The 14,825-nt window shown below is 41.3% G+C and overlaps 1 protein-coding gene across 1 annotated transcript in view; it reads right to left on the bottom strand.

Moving 5' to 3' along the window:
* slc7a11 (solute carrier family 7 member 11) overlaps window positions 1-13,572 on the bottom strand; it is a 193,133-nt gene extending 179,561 nt beyond the window's left edge. The window contains exon 1 of the mRNA XM_043674092.2: window positions 13,058-13,572. Coding sequence (XP_043530027.2) covers window positions 13,058-13,340 — 283 coding nt within the window. The 5' untranslated portion in view covers window positions 13,341-13,572. The remainder of the gene's footprint in view (window positions 1-13,057) is intronic.
* Window positions 13,573-14,825: the final 1,253 nt, after the last annotated feature.

Raw genomic sequence — 14,825 nt, 5'->3', positions numbered from 1 at the left:
GTACTTAAAGTGTTGTTGATGTAATTGTGTTGCAGCCAACACATTTTTCAAAAGTTCGCACTTTAGAAACAGTGTCCCCAATTCAGCAATTGTGTTACGGCAAATTTGTGTAAACGAAACGCGCATTACAGCAAAACAGTCATATACCCATCTAGATGCTCTTTAAATGCTGTAATTGTACCAGCCTCCAACATTCCTCTGACAGCTCATTCCATACACCCACCACCTTCTGCGTGAAAAAGTTGCCCCTTAGATCCCTTTTAAATTTTTCCTCTCTCACCCTCAACTTATGCCCTCTAGTTATGGAATCCCCCCCCCATATGAATAGGAAGTGTTTGGAAGAATATGGGCCAAGTGCTGCCAAATGGGACTAGATTAGGGTAGGATATCTGGTTGGCATGGACGAGTTGGACCGAAGGTCTGTTGCCATGCTGTACATCTCTATGACTCTATGACCTGTAGTTGTCATAGTTCTTTTTATGGTGAGTAGAGCTCTTGCCCCTTAGGGGTATAAATTGACTCTATATCACAATCAATTGTTTTGGAACATTTTCACTGATCTTCCGTTTTAAAACTCTTTTTTTTAATGGAATGTGAGTACCACTACCAATGCCGGTATTCCTTAACTGCTCTTGAAGAAGTGACTTGCGATATAACTCAGAGGACAATTAAGAGTCAACTACTTTGCTGTTGGTCTGGAGTCACATGTAGGCCCAATAGACTAAGAGGATAGATCGCCACCACTGGAGGGAATTAATCAATCACATGGTCAGTTGCCATGGTCAGCATTACTGATATTAGCCTTATACTTCAGGTTTACCATATGAACTCAAATGTCACCAGCTGCCATGGTGAGAATTGAATTGAATTGAATTGAAATGAATTTATTATCATGTGTGCCGAGGAACAGTGAAAAAGTTTGTCTTCCAAGCAATGCAGACAGATCACATAGTTAAGTAGCATAGATAAGTAAATAATAGGTAAACAACGGCAAAAACAAAAACACAGGTACAGGCGCATGTTAAAAGTTTGTCAGTCCATTCAGTATTCTAACAACAGTTGGGTAGAAACTGTTTTGAAACCGTCTGGTGCATGTGTTCAGGTTTCTGTACCTTCTCCCTGATGGTAGAGGTTATAGAAAAATATTGTCAGGGTGGGATGGATCTTTGAGAATGCTGGCGGCCTTTCCTTGACAGCAGGTCTGGTAGATGGATTCTATAGATGGGAGGTTGGCCTTAATGATTGTCCGGGCTGAGTTCACCACTCTCTGTAACTGTTTCAGACGTTGAATGGTATAGTTGCCATACCAGGTCGTGATACATCCAGACAGAATGCTCTTGATGGCATGCCTATAAAAGTTGGCAAGGGTATTCACCGTCATGCCAAAATTCCTCAGCTGCCTCAGGAAGAAGAGACATTGTTGGGTCTTTGTAACCAGTGCATCCACCTGTACATCTTCCTTCCCACCTATCCACTCCACCCTCCCCTCTGACCCATCACTATCACCCCCACCTCCATCTACCTATCGCCCTCCCAGCCACCTTTCTCCAGCCCGATCCTCCTATTTATCTCCCAGTCCCCTCCCTTTCCCCCAACAGTACTGATGAAGAACTTTTTGTCTGAAACTTCGATTCTCCTGCTCCTCGGATGCTGCCTGACCTGCTGTGCCACACTTTTTGACTCTGATCTCCAGCAACTGCAGTCCTCACTCCCTCTTATATGTCCATACACTTGAGGCATTGGGATAGTTTGATTATTCTTTGATTATTCTTTGATTATTGTTTGATTATTCTTTGGCACGAAGACCTCAAACGGTGGTCTTTCCCCTCTATGCCTTGATGGCAGCTGCCCCAAGCTTTAGTGCATCCCTCAGCACGTAGTCTTGGGCCTTGAAACTTGCCAGTCTGCAACACTGGGTCGAGGTCAACTCTTTATGATGCAAGATCAACAAGTTTCGGGTACACCAAAGAGCATCTTTCATCGAATTGATAGTCTTCCAGGCACAGTCGACGTTTGCCTCTGCCTGTGTCCCAGGGACCAAAATATGGAGCACAAGAATAATTCATCATGGATCTGCTCATGATGAACCTCAGCACAAACCAATATATCTCTCTGCACACCTTCTTTTCAAAGGTACATTCAGAAGGAGATTTGTGACAGTCTCTTTCCCCCACAGCAATTACCAATGAAGTGTCATTATGACTACACCACTATCTCTCTAACATAGTTGCCAGATTTACTGTGGACATCTTCTGTCTTATCATGTGGAAGTCAGCCTGAACAAAATCTTGATTCTTAGTAACTGTTTCACATTACTATCTTCACAGCACAATTTTGAATTCAAGCCTCTCATGATCACTATCAGATACATTTGCACACCCTGTAAGGCTGTTAACCAAATCTAGCTCATTACCTATTAACTTGATTCTTCTACACTTGTAGGATATATTATGGAGAAAGTCAGCCACAACACAGTAAGTAAATTCAATATCTTTCTTACATAATCTAATATATTTACCAAAATCTATCGGAAAGATAAATTCCCTAGTTAAATTCACTATGCATTTGTTGAATACTTATATAATCTCTCCACTGATATATTTCTTGATGCTCAACAGCTACTTGGGAGCCTGTATACAACTCCCTCTACAGTTTCAAATCCCTTTCTAAATAGCTTCACAATGATATCACTGTCAAAGTCAGTGATAGTACAAAGTAGGCTGATTATGCAATGTTGGAGATAGTTTCTTGGTATCTTATCTACAATGTAGTGGGTCAACAATTGTTATTGTGGATTAGTGGTGCTGGAAGAGCACAGCAGTTCAGGCAGCATCAAAGGAGCAGCGAAATCGATGTTTCGGGCAAAAGCCCTTCATCAGGAATAAAGGCAGACAGCCTGAAACGTGGAGAGATAAACTAGAGGAGGGTGGGGGTGGGGAGAAAGTAGCATAGAGTACAATGGGTGAGTGGGGGAGGGGGTGAAGGTGATAGGTCAGGGAGGAGAGGGTGGAGTGGATAGTGGAAAAGGAGATAGGCAGGTAGGACAAGTCCGGACAAGTCATGGGGACAGTGCTGAGCTGGAAGTTTGGAACTAGGGTGAGGTGGGAGAAGGGGAAATGAGGAAACTGTTGAAGTCCACATTGATGGGGTTGAAGTGTTCCGAGGCGGAAGATGAGGCGTTCTTCCTCCAGGCGTCTGGTGGTGAGGGAGCGGTGGTGAAGGAGGCCCAGGATCTCCATGTCCTCGGCAGAGTGGGAGGGGGAGTTGAAATGTTGGGCTACGGGGCGGTGTGGTTGATTGGTGCGGGTGTCCTGGAGATGTTCCCTAACTTCTCCATCTATACCTTCAATCGAGCAAAGGATTCAAATTAAAAAGAAATTGGGAGTTGTATTAAAATCCCAGCAATTTCCTGAAGAAGGGTCACTGCACTTAATGTCAACTCTGCTTTTTCTCCACAGATGCTGCCAGACTTGCTGAGTTTCTCCAGGACTTTCTGTTTTTGTTTCAGATTTCCAGTATCTGCAATTGCTTTGTTATAAATTAAAATTCACCGCAAGTTGCGATACTTACAAATAGAAATATATGTTGACATGACAGATAATTTGTTGAAAAATGTGTTGCTGGAAAAGCGCAGCAGGTCAGGCAGCATCCAAGGAGCAGGAGAATCGACGTTTCGGGCATAAGCCCTTCTTCAATTTGTTGAGGCATGTGACTTTCTCAGTATTTGGAACTAGTAGTTTTAAACAGCAGTTAAACGTTCTGAAATTGCTGTAAATTCTTTGCTTACATTAGTTGCACATGTACATAACACAGTAAAAACCAAACTTAATCTGCCATATTAAGAAAAAATGTGTAATGCAATTTGATACATTCCACACCATTGTTTTGAAATTGCACTGAATTATATTAATAACAAATACATTGAAGTATTCATGTGAAATCTGAAGATGTTCAATTATTTATCAAATGAATTAAAAAGTCTGTAGGTAATATTGTACAGCAAAACTTCAATCCGTATATTTTATGTCAGACACAGCGATTCCATTAACTTCAATCAATTCAATTTCTCTTGCTATGACAAATGTGGTCAGCTCACTGACTGAGATGAATTGCAAAAAATAGATTTCCATGTATATAAACGCTTTCAAGACCTCAGGACATCCCAACAAACTTAGAAAGCAGTAAGCACTTTTTGAAATGTAGTTAATGTCACAATATAGGAAATTCAGGCTACCAATTCATGTACAGCAAGATCCCAAATGCCACAATTAACTAATCAGTAATTCTGTACTTGTTTTGGTGTTGGTTGAGAAATAAATATTGTGTAAGCCATTTGGGATATTTCCCCTTGTCTTCATAGTTAAACACCCTAATGACATTCAAAATTAATGTAATAATCTTGCTTTTCACTTACCTGCCAGGAATTTTCACCTAGAATTAAAAATGCAGTTATCATTAAATTTTCAATATCTACTCCATACTCAGAGTGCATACATGAAACAGTAAACTCCTTTGATGTTTAAGCTCTGCCACAAATAATGCCAATTTGAAAGCTGTATTAAAAGGGCTACCAGCATCTTTAAAAAGGTTATTGGAGAGCTTTTTGTGCAATTTTAGAGTCATTGAGTTTTTAACAACACAGAAAAAGGCAGTTTAGCCCATCATGTCTGCAGTGGTCATCAAGTATCCATCTATTCTCATTCCATTTTCCAGCACTTGGCCTGAGGGGGTCAAGCCTGAAACATCGATTCTCCAGCTCCTCGGATGCTGCCTGACCTGCCCTGTTTTTCCAGCACCCTAGTCTCAGCTCTGATCTCCAGGATCTGCAGTCCTCACTTTCTGCTCCCTGTAGCCTTCCATGCCATGGCATTTCAAATACTCATTTAAAAACCTCTTAAGTGTCTTTAAGGCTCCAATCCTGACCATTTATGAGCTCAAAATGCTCACAACCTGCTGGGTGATTTATTTGTCCTCAAAATCCCTCTAAACCTGAACATTATGCCCGTGGTTACTGACCCCTCTACTAAGGAGGAATTTCTTCCTATTTGAAAGTGCCTCTTTGAACTTTGTACACCTGATTCAGATCCCACCTCCTGACCCTTCACTGCTCCAAGACCAACATTAGCCTATCTAGACTTTCTTCATTGCTGAATTATGGGCAAACAAAACTGTATGCAGTATTCCAGCTGTGGCCTAACTTAAGTTATACACAGCTCCATCATAAACTCCTGGTTCTCGTATTCAAAGCTTTGTAAATGAAGACCAGCATTCCATTTGCCCTCTTAATTACCTTATCAACCTATCATGCTGCCTTCAGGGACCAAATAAAAACTGAAAGAACTGTGGATGCTGTAAATCAGAAACAAAAACAGAAGCTGCTGAAAAAGCTTAGCAAGTTTGGCAGCATCTGTGGAGAGAAATCAGAGTGACGTTTCCTTGAAATTGTTGGTTGCAAGGAAAATTCCAGATTATTTGCAGAACATAGGGAGGAGGGAGGGAGTAAGACGTAATTGATAGGTGGGCATAGAGCCCAAGGAGAGAGTAGAACAGTTGGTCAGGCAAAGGAGTGGATAGCAATCCAGCTAGGAGGGTAAATAGCTGTTAATGGACACTGTTAGTGGCTAACTGTGGCTTTCGGAATGCTGCTCCTTCAACTACCTGATGAAGGACCAGCGCTCTGAAAGCTAGTGCTCCCAAAAAGACCTGTTGGACTATAACCAGGTGTTGTGTCATTTTTAACTTTGTACACCCAAGTCCAAAACCGGCATCTCAAAATCATGGCTAACAACGGGTTGTGATAACACAGCCTGGTGTGTGGGGGGGTTGGAATAAGAACATAGGGCTTGGGTTCTCCCATGTCCTTACCCAACTCCCACACACCACACATTGTTAGCCATTATTAGTCCCGATTAGCAGGTTTTCACCCTCCTAGCTGGATTGTTATCCACTCCTTTGTCTGACCAACTGCTCTTCTTTCTCTTTGGGCTCTATCACCCCCTACCATTTACTCCGTACCCCTCCCCCCATTGTATTTTCTGCGTTTAAACCAACATTTTTTCTAGCCACCATCAGTTTGAGGAAGGGTCACTTGATCCGAAATGCTAACTCTGATTTTTCTCCACAGATACACAGATCTGCTGAACATTTCTAGCAATTTCTGTTTCTGTTGCCTTGAAGGACCAATGGACATGCACACCAAGGTCTCTCTGATCCTCTGCATAGGGTTCTCCCATTCAATGTACATTCCCTTGCCTTGCTAATTCTCCCAAAATGCATCACCTTTCATGCTTTAGGATTAAATTCCGACTGCCACCGTGCAGCCAATCTGACCAGCTTGTCTATATCAGAATCTAAGGCTTTCTTTCTCTCTATTTACCACACCACAAATTATTGTGTTAGCTGAAATCTTACTGACCATACCTCCTACATTCATTTTTAAATCATTGATTTACACAACAATCACTAAACAACCCAGCCCCACAGGCTACTAGACACTGGCTTCCAAACACAAAAACACCCTTCAAATAGCACCCTCAGCTTCCTACTCCAAGCTAATTTTGGATTCAATTTGCTAAACCGCTTAAGGAATCTATGGGCTCTTAGCTTCTTAACTAGTCTGTCATACAAGACCTTTCCAAAAGCCTTACTGAAGTCCATGTAAGTTACATCAACTACACTACCCACATCTACACTCCTGGTCTCCTCCTTGAAAAATTCAACCAAATTTGTTTGACATGATCTGTCCCTTACAAAACTGTTTGTTTATTCTTGATTACCCATTGGCTCTCTAAGTGAAGATTAATTCTGTTCCTCAGAATGTTTTTCCATAGTTTCCCTATCATGAAGGTTAAACTTACAGTCTTCTAATTTCATGGTTTATCTCTACCAACATTCTTGAATAGTGATTTCACATTAGCAGTTCTCTAGTCCTCTAGCACCATTTCCTGGGACTGGAGAGGATTTGAAAATTTATGTTAGAGCCCTGGAATATCCTCCCTTGTCTTCCTAAAGCAGCCTTGAATATATTAGCTCTGGACCTGGAGATTTCTCCACTTTCAAGCCTGCTAAAACCATTAATATGTCCTTACCCTCAATTTATAAAAGTACATCACAATGCCCCTTCTCTGATTACCCGACTTACATTATCCTTCTCTAAAGTGAATACAGTTGCAAAGTATCATTTAAAACTTCAGTTATGTCTTCTGGCTCCACACAGTTTGCCTCCTTGGTCGCTAATGATTTTTTTTTTCCCTGTTCTTGCCCCTGACACACTAGCGAAATGCCTTTAGATTTTCCTTAATGTTACTTGCCAGGATTTTCTCAAGTTGTCTCTTTGCTGTCCTTTCCATACTCCTTTTGACCATCTGCTGGTTTGAGCCTTCAGTATCTATTATAAGCTTCCTTTATGTTTCTTATCCAATATTGTGCATACCTTGATGCACAGGGTTCTCCGGACTGGTCCCATCCTTCGCATTTATGAGATCATGTTGGTCCTGCACTCTCACTATTACCCTTTTGAATATCTCCCACTGCTCTGATGTGGATTTTCCTGCAACCAGCTGCTCCCAGTCCACTTTGGTCAGATCTTGTCTTATCTTATTAAAATTCACCTCTCCACCACTCCCCACCCACACTCCCCCACCCCTCCAAAATCAGAACATTTATTTTCCAGTCTTTCTTTGCCCTTATCCATAACTATCCAATCTTACTGAATTATGGTGACTATCACTGAATGCTCCACCACTGCCACATCGGTCACATGTTTGGCTTCAATACTAATACCTTTCTTTTAGAACTTTCTATGTTCTGGCTTAAAAAAACACTCTTGGACACATTTTAAGACAGATTTTACACCTCCTCTATGCCTTTCACACCTTATCTATCCTTTTGTTTCACATGCATAAATTGGTTGTAGCATTTCTGACATTACATTACAACACCAACCACAATTAATTGCTTCTAAAATGTTTAAGTGATATTTATGGTATATGCAATATTAGGTTTGAGCGATTCTTTTGGGGTTCTTGTGGTGCACCTGTTGATCTGGGTTAAAGTCCCATTTGCTCCAAAGATGTATCATAACATACGCAACAAGATTGATTTTAAAAATGTCCTTAGTTCTTCTTCCAAAGTTCCATTGAACTTAACCCCCATCCTCTCCTAAATCTCACTGCAGTGAACGTGCTCTTGTTGAAGCAACAAATTTACTTAAGCAATTGGGGAGACTATAAGAAATTAGTCATGTGCATGACTGATCTGTCAAAATCTATATGGTTTGTCTTGATCTTGTCATTGCTTGTATAAGGATGAAATGTTGGAGAGCAGTGGAAAAATCTACAATCATAACTATTTACATTGGATCCTGCATCTAGATAAACCTCTCATGGTTGTACAGACTTGTCATAGTCTGGTAAATGTAGCTTAATAATGGTTTAAGATTGTAGCCCATTATTACTTGTGCAAAAAATATGTGAAAGCAGTCAGACTATAAATCCACCGAGCTTCTCTGCCACTGTAATTAGGATAATGATAGACAATGAATCCTAAGAAAAGGCATGAAATGAACTAAGAGATTGCAATTGTATCACAATATGAAAGTGATTTTTAACACTCCAAACTTCAGTTGCACACTTGTGTCTCTATCACAGAAAATAGATGCTGACATGTTGGTTTGGTTCCATTCAGGCAAAAGTAGCATTGTCTTCAGGGAAATGGTAGTATCCTGGTGGTACAAGGTGTTTTTTTACAATGAGAGAAATTTGCATGCAACTTTTACAAGGCACATTTTGGATAGGAATTCCTATTTCTATGACACAGTTTATACTTGACTTTGTAGTGGAGATCAGGATGTCAAGTGAGTGGGCACATATCAGTTCTGAGAAGTCATATATTGACCCCCATCTGTGGGATTTATAAATGTGGAAATAAGACAATGGCTACAATTGCTGTTGCGGTGAGTAATGCTGAACGCAGATTCTGAAACTCAGTGAAAATTGACAAGAGGTTGGATATTTTATATCAACTTGCTCACCTCTTGAACTCTTGAACCATGAAAGTCTTTTCACATTCAGCAGACCTCAGGTTAGAAGAATTATGTACTATTTGGCTAAATAGGTATAGTGCACAAACTCAAGCATTTTAAGATTATCCAAGACAATACATTTCACTTGAATGGTGTCCTTCCCACTGGAATCAATTACCAAGGTTTTGAAGATTGGGGCACCATCATTGTACATCATACAGGATACACTGCAGTTGCTGTTCATAAAGTATCTCCCAGCTTGTAAGTTTTGAATAGACACAAACTGTTAATGAATAGCCTCATGTCTAAGATCATCACCATGCCTTATCAATACAGGGCATTAGTGAGCTGTGATCAACAGGAAACAGGTACCAAAAATTCTAATTTCCTCTTTCATGCCAAGTATCTCTTCCTCCACCCCACATCCCCAACATATCTTAAACTACATTTTGCATAAGACTGCTCTCATGCTGGGTATTATAACACATCTATTACAGCAGGAGAAATAAGGTAACATTTGAATATTTCTGAAGAGAGACATGCTGTCAATGCTTTTTGACAAACTCATTAGGACACATAAATCCAGGGAGAGCTAGACATTTGGATACAAAATTGTTTGAAGGTAGGAGACAGAGGGTGATGGTGGAGGGTTGTTTTTCATACTGGAGGCCTGTGACCACCAGTGTGCTGCAAGGATCGGTATTGTGTCCACTGCTTCTTGTCATTTATATAATGATTTGGATTGATATAGGTGGTATGGTTAGTAAGCTTGCAGATGGCACCAAACCTGGTGGTGTAGTGGACATTGAAGAAGGTTATCTCAGAGTATTGGGTTGAGGAGTTATAGATGGAGTTTAAGTTAGATAAATATGAGGTGTTGCAGTTTGGTAAGGGAAATCAGGGCAGGACTTACACAGTTAATGGTAGGATCCTGGGAAGTGTTGCCAAACAAAGAGATCTTGGGTAGACAGGGTAATGAGCAAGTCATTTGGTACACTTGCCTTCATTGCCAGTGCATTGAACATTGGAGTTGGGATTTAATGTGGTGGCTGTACAGAATATTGGTTGGGCCACTTTTGGAATATTGTGTTCAATTCTGGTCTCCTTGCTATAGGAAAGATGTTGTAAAACTTGAAAGGGTACAAAAAAGATTTACAAGGATGGTGCTGAGGTGGGAGAGTTTGAACTATACGGAGAGGCTAAATAGGGTGGGGCTATTTTCCCTGAAGCGTCGGAGATTGAGGGGTGACCATATAGGGGTTTATAAAATCATGAGGGGTATGGATAGGGCATAGGTTTAAAGTGAGAGGGGAAATATATAAATGGGACCTAAGAGGCAACTTTTTCATGCAGTGGGTGGTGCTTGTATTGAATGAGCTTCCAGAGGAAGTAGTGGAGGCTGGTATAATTACAACATTTAAAAGGCATCTGGATGGGTACATGAATTGTAAGGGTTTAGATATATATGGGCCAAATGCTGGCAAATGGGACTGGATTAGTTTAGTAAATCTGGTTGGCATGGATGAGTTGGACTGAAGAGTCTGTTTCTATACTGTACAACCACATAGCTCTAAAAATATCAAATTCCCAAGGAAGCAAGAATTTAATCTATATGGGAAATGTTGTACTGGCACTAGAAGGGATGCAGGGGAAGTTCACTAGGTTGATTTTGAAGTTGAGAGGGTTGATTTATGAAGTGAGATCAAGTAGACTGGGACAATACTGCCTGGAATTTAGAAGAATGAGAGGCGATGTTATAGAAACAGATGCAACTTTAAAGGGAATGGATAGGATAGAAGCAGGGAGGTTGTTTCCACTGGTGGGTGAAACTAGAACTAGGGGGTATGGCCTTAAAATAAGAGGGACCAGATTTAGGACTGAGTTGAGGAGGAACTTCTTCAACCAAAGTGTTGTGAATTGTTGGAATTTCCAGTCCAGTGAAGCAGTTGAGGCTATCTCATTGAATGTTTCTAAGACTAAGATAGATTTTTGAACAGTAGAGGAATTAAGTGTGGGTAAGTGGAGTTAATCCACAAAAAACATCAGCCATGATCTTACTGCATTGCAGAGCAGGCTCAAAGGGCCAGGTGGCCTACTCCTGCTCTGAGTTCTCATGATCTTATGAGAAAAGAATGATGATTGGTTAATAGTAAATAAGCTCTGATTGGCCCAACTATTTAATATAGATTTAAGACAGATATCAGGGTCATTTCGTTACTCAGAGAGTAGTAAGGGTGTGGAACAGCCTGCTTGCAACAGTAGTAGACACTGATGTTAAGAGCATTCAAATGGGCATTAGACATACATATGGCTAATAATGGAATGGTGAAGGATAGATGGGCATCAGATTAATTTTGCAGGTCAGCACATCATTGAAGGACAAAGGGGCTGTACTGCGCTGGAACATTCAATCTCCTATGTTCTATGTTCTATTGCTATGAGGAATGCACCATCCAACTATTGTCTTGACATTTTCCTTTATTTCAGAAATGAAGCAATGTCTGGGCAAATCCCTTTTGGTCTGCAGATGCCAAGTCCCTGCATATGAATACTTGTATATCCTTACAGGTGTAGTGAACAAAAATGCATCATTCCCAACTGGTAATCTTAAATTGACTGTTTGTGTAATTCTTAGTCCACTCAGAGTCATTGAGCAAATGCTGCCCTATCACAGAGTGACATTTAACTTTAGAAATCTGTCCTCTGCAGGTTAGTTCAATGCCACCTTTCTTCAGCCATGCACTTATTTAAAAACAGTGGCCATAGAAAAAGTACAAAGTAGGTCATGTTTGTATATGTGTGTGGAGGTATGTTTTAATATTCTGAAAACTTTTTTTAATCTAAAAGCCTAAAAGAAAATATGGATTAATTACTGGTGGAGATAATGGGTTGCTAGTTGCCATCAAGCTCTCCCTACACTGATCATAGTTACAGTATTATGGTCACACACGTTCTTCTAATCATAGCCATTTAATTACATGGTAATAAAATCCCTGTAAAGTTCCTCTTTGATCTATTCAAATTATGGAAACCAACCTGTATGGTGCCATTGACCGTCTATAAGTAATTGCTAATCCATTGTCCTCTTATGATACAGCTCCTTTATTTAAGAGAACTCCATGCCAGCACCTTTTTGAAGGTGGGTGATGCTCAAATATTACCGCATAAGTTGCCCAAGTATTCCATAGGCTGACTGCCCTCTGCACAAAACAGAACCACTACATCACCAGCCTCTTCAAAGTCCTCTGAATGATCCCTTGTTCATCCATGTAAATAACAAAACTGTTTCCCAATGATTTTTTTTTTTGGGGGGGGGGGAGCTGTACAAGCATGTCTTCTACAAAATACAATACCAACTGTCACACTATATAGCACCTTAAACAGTGAACCATACCTTGTGTAATTGGTTAAAAAGTAATACTACATCGGGAGGTATAAAGAAAGGTGACCGAGAAGGTGGGCTTTTACAGAACATCTTAAAGGAAAACTGATGAAAATTACCTTATTAATACCCTTCCTACACCAGTATGATTATATATTACAACGACATTTGATCACAACCACCTGATGAAGAAGCGTCGCTCCGAAACCTAGTGCTTCCAATTAAACCTGTTGGACTATAACCTGGTGTTGTGTGATTTTTAACTTTGTACACCCCAGTCCAACACCGGCATCTCCAAATCATGACATTTGATAGGAACTGTATGCGCATACAGAACAATTATTAATCAGCAAAGCATCACAAGTGATAGTTTGACAGCGAACAGAAGTTTTGGAACTACAGGACTGGCTGAAGCAAAGGCAAAGTTGTCACTCCTGAAGTTGTATATTGCACTCCCGCTATCTCCCACTGTTTGTCAGATCAAGGAGAGAAGCAGACACTGAAAATCCCATTGCTTTGGACACGACCTGTTGTCCCAGCCTCACACGAACTACGCTTCCACCGAATCTGCCTCCCACCGATTACCAAATCAGAGAGAAAACAGAAAGAAAAGTTTGAGATGAACTTCCCAAAGTCTGTGAAGTCGAACTCACCGAAAAGCGAGAGGATCCCGCAGGCAGTCCACATAACCAGCGCCATCCCGACAGTGCCAGTGTGCTGCAGGATTCCCTTGGGAGTGATGAAGATGCCCGCTCCGATGATCGTGCCGATGATAATCGATATGCCTCTCAGCAGAGTCACTTTCTTCTTTAGCCGCACCTTGTCCTGGGAGCTGGTATTTGGCTGGTGGGAGCCCCCCTCAGGGGGTAGGAAGGCCTTGGTGCCCCCGCTGGGGTGGTCTCCGCTAGAGATCGCCGATATTGCGCTGCTGGACATGCTGCGAGGAGTCAGTCAGGAGTCACTGGTGTCTCTCGGTATACTCTCCCTGATCCACGGGGCTGTATCCTGGCAGGTGGATATGTGGCTTTAAATCGGACTCTGGCTACCAAGACTCATTTCACTGATTACCTGCGTGTGTGTGTGTGAGGGTCTCTGTGTTCATCCGTTTGTGCGTGTCTACTTGGTTCTGCTTGTGTAAGTATGTCTGTCTCCTCACTGCTGCACTAGACCCTCCTAAAAGTAACAAGCCCGCTTCCGCCGGCTCTTTATTCAGCCCCGGGCAAACATACAATTAGTTGATGTCATTACACGGCATGTGTTGCATCAGCCAGGGAATATTACTCAGCACTTTCTTGTACCTACACTGCTTGGACAACTCAAATTCCTGCACACGCTTTCTGTCACTTTGAGTTCCTCTTCCTATTTCTGACTCTCTCTCTTAACTGCCATCCCCTCTCTTTCATTTTCTCCCTGTTGCGAAAGATAAAATATGACTTCCTGCTCAGTCTTTCCCAGCACCCCACTTGAATGGAATTCTTATGTCAACACCTGTGTGTTGACAATAAGAAATACCAACTGACCTGCTGTAGTTTAATTAATTTCACCTTTCCGTTATAAATTGACCTGTTGCTAGTTATGACACACTTCTAGGGCAAGTAAGGACTTGATTCCCAAATTTCACTGCACCATACAGCCCTCTTCCCTTTTTGTTGTATGTATACAAGTACACTATGACACTTTGGCTTACTGTGAGATGAATATTATTGGAAATATTCACACAAATAATGACTCACTTACACAACTAAAAACCAACACACCTCCTATTATTAAAATCTCAGAGAGTTCTCTCACCTTGCCAGATCTTTCTAGTCTAATGACTCAGCAGGTTACACTCCCATCTTCTCAGTCAGACATCACACGACACTGGGTTATAGTTGCAACAGGTTTATTTGAAATCACAAGCTTTCAGAGTGCTGCTCCGTTGTCGGGTGAAGGAGCACCACTCCAAAAGCTTGCGATTTCAAACAAACCTGTTGGACCATAACCTGGCATAACTTCGTATGACTTCTGACTTTGTCCATCCCAGTCCAAAACTGGCACCTTCACACCATGACTTCCCCGATTGAAACTCCAGCTCCATCAAAATTCTGCTGCTTGAATCTTGTCCCCTGTCAAATCTTCCTCAGGCAACAATCCAGCCCTTGCTGAGAAAGCTTGACATCTGAAATTTTTGATCAGAAATACTGGGCTGAAAGTTCTTTGGCGAAGTGTCAGTTTTGTTCAATTTCATTGGGGTGTTCGCTTTGCTTGGCCTGATGAGATATCTCACTGTATCTGAACAAACTCTACTCATTAACTATCTACCCCGCCCCTATAGCTTCTCTCTCACCTAAATCTAAGCCTCACCCCATCAATTGCCAGTCTCAGAACTCTACATTCAACAGATATTCACTGAAAGACTGGCATCCGTGCTTTCTTTAA

This window comes from Chiloscyllium plagiosum, unplaced genomic scaffold, assembly GCF_037043375.1.
Source record: "Chiloscyllium plagiosum isolate Xiang-an unplaced genomic scaffold, Cpla_swu_hap1 HiC_scaffold_36, whole genome shotgun sequence".
Classification (NCBI taxonomy): domain Eukaryota; kingdom Metazoa; phylum Chordata; class Chondrichthyes; order Orectolobiformes; family Hemiscylliidae; genus Chiloscyllium; species Chiloscyllium plagiosum.
The sequence above is the reverse complement of the archived record's forward strand: the minus strand, read 5'-3'. Positions and strand labels throughout refer to the sequence as shown.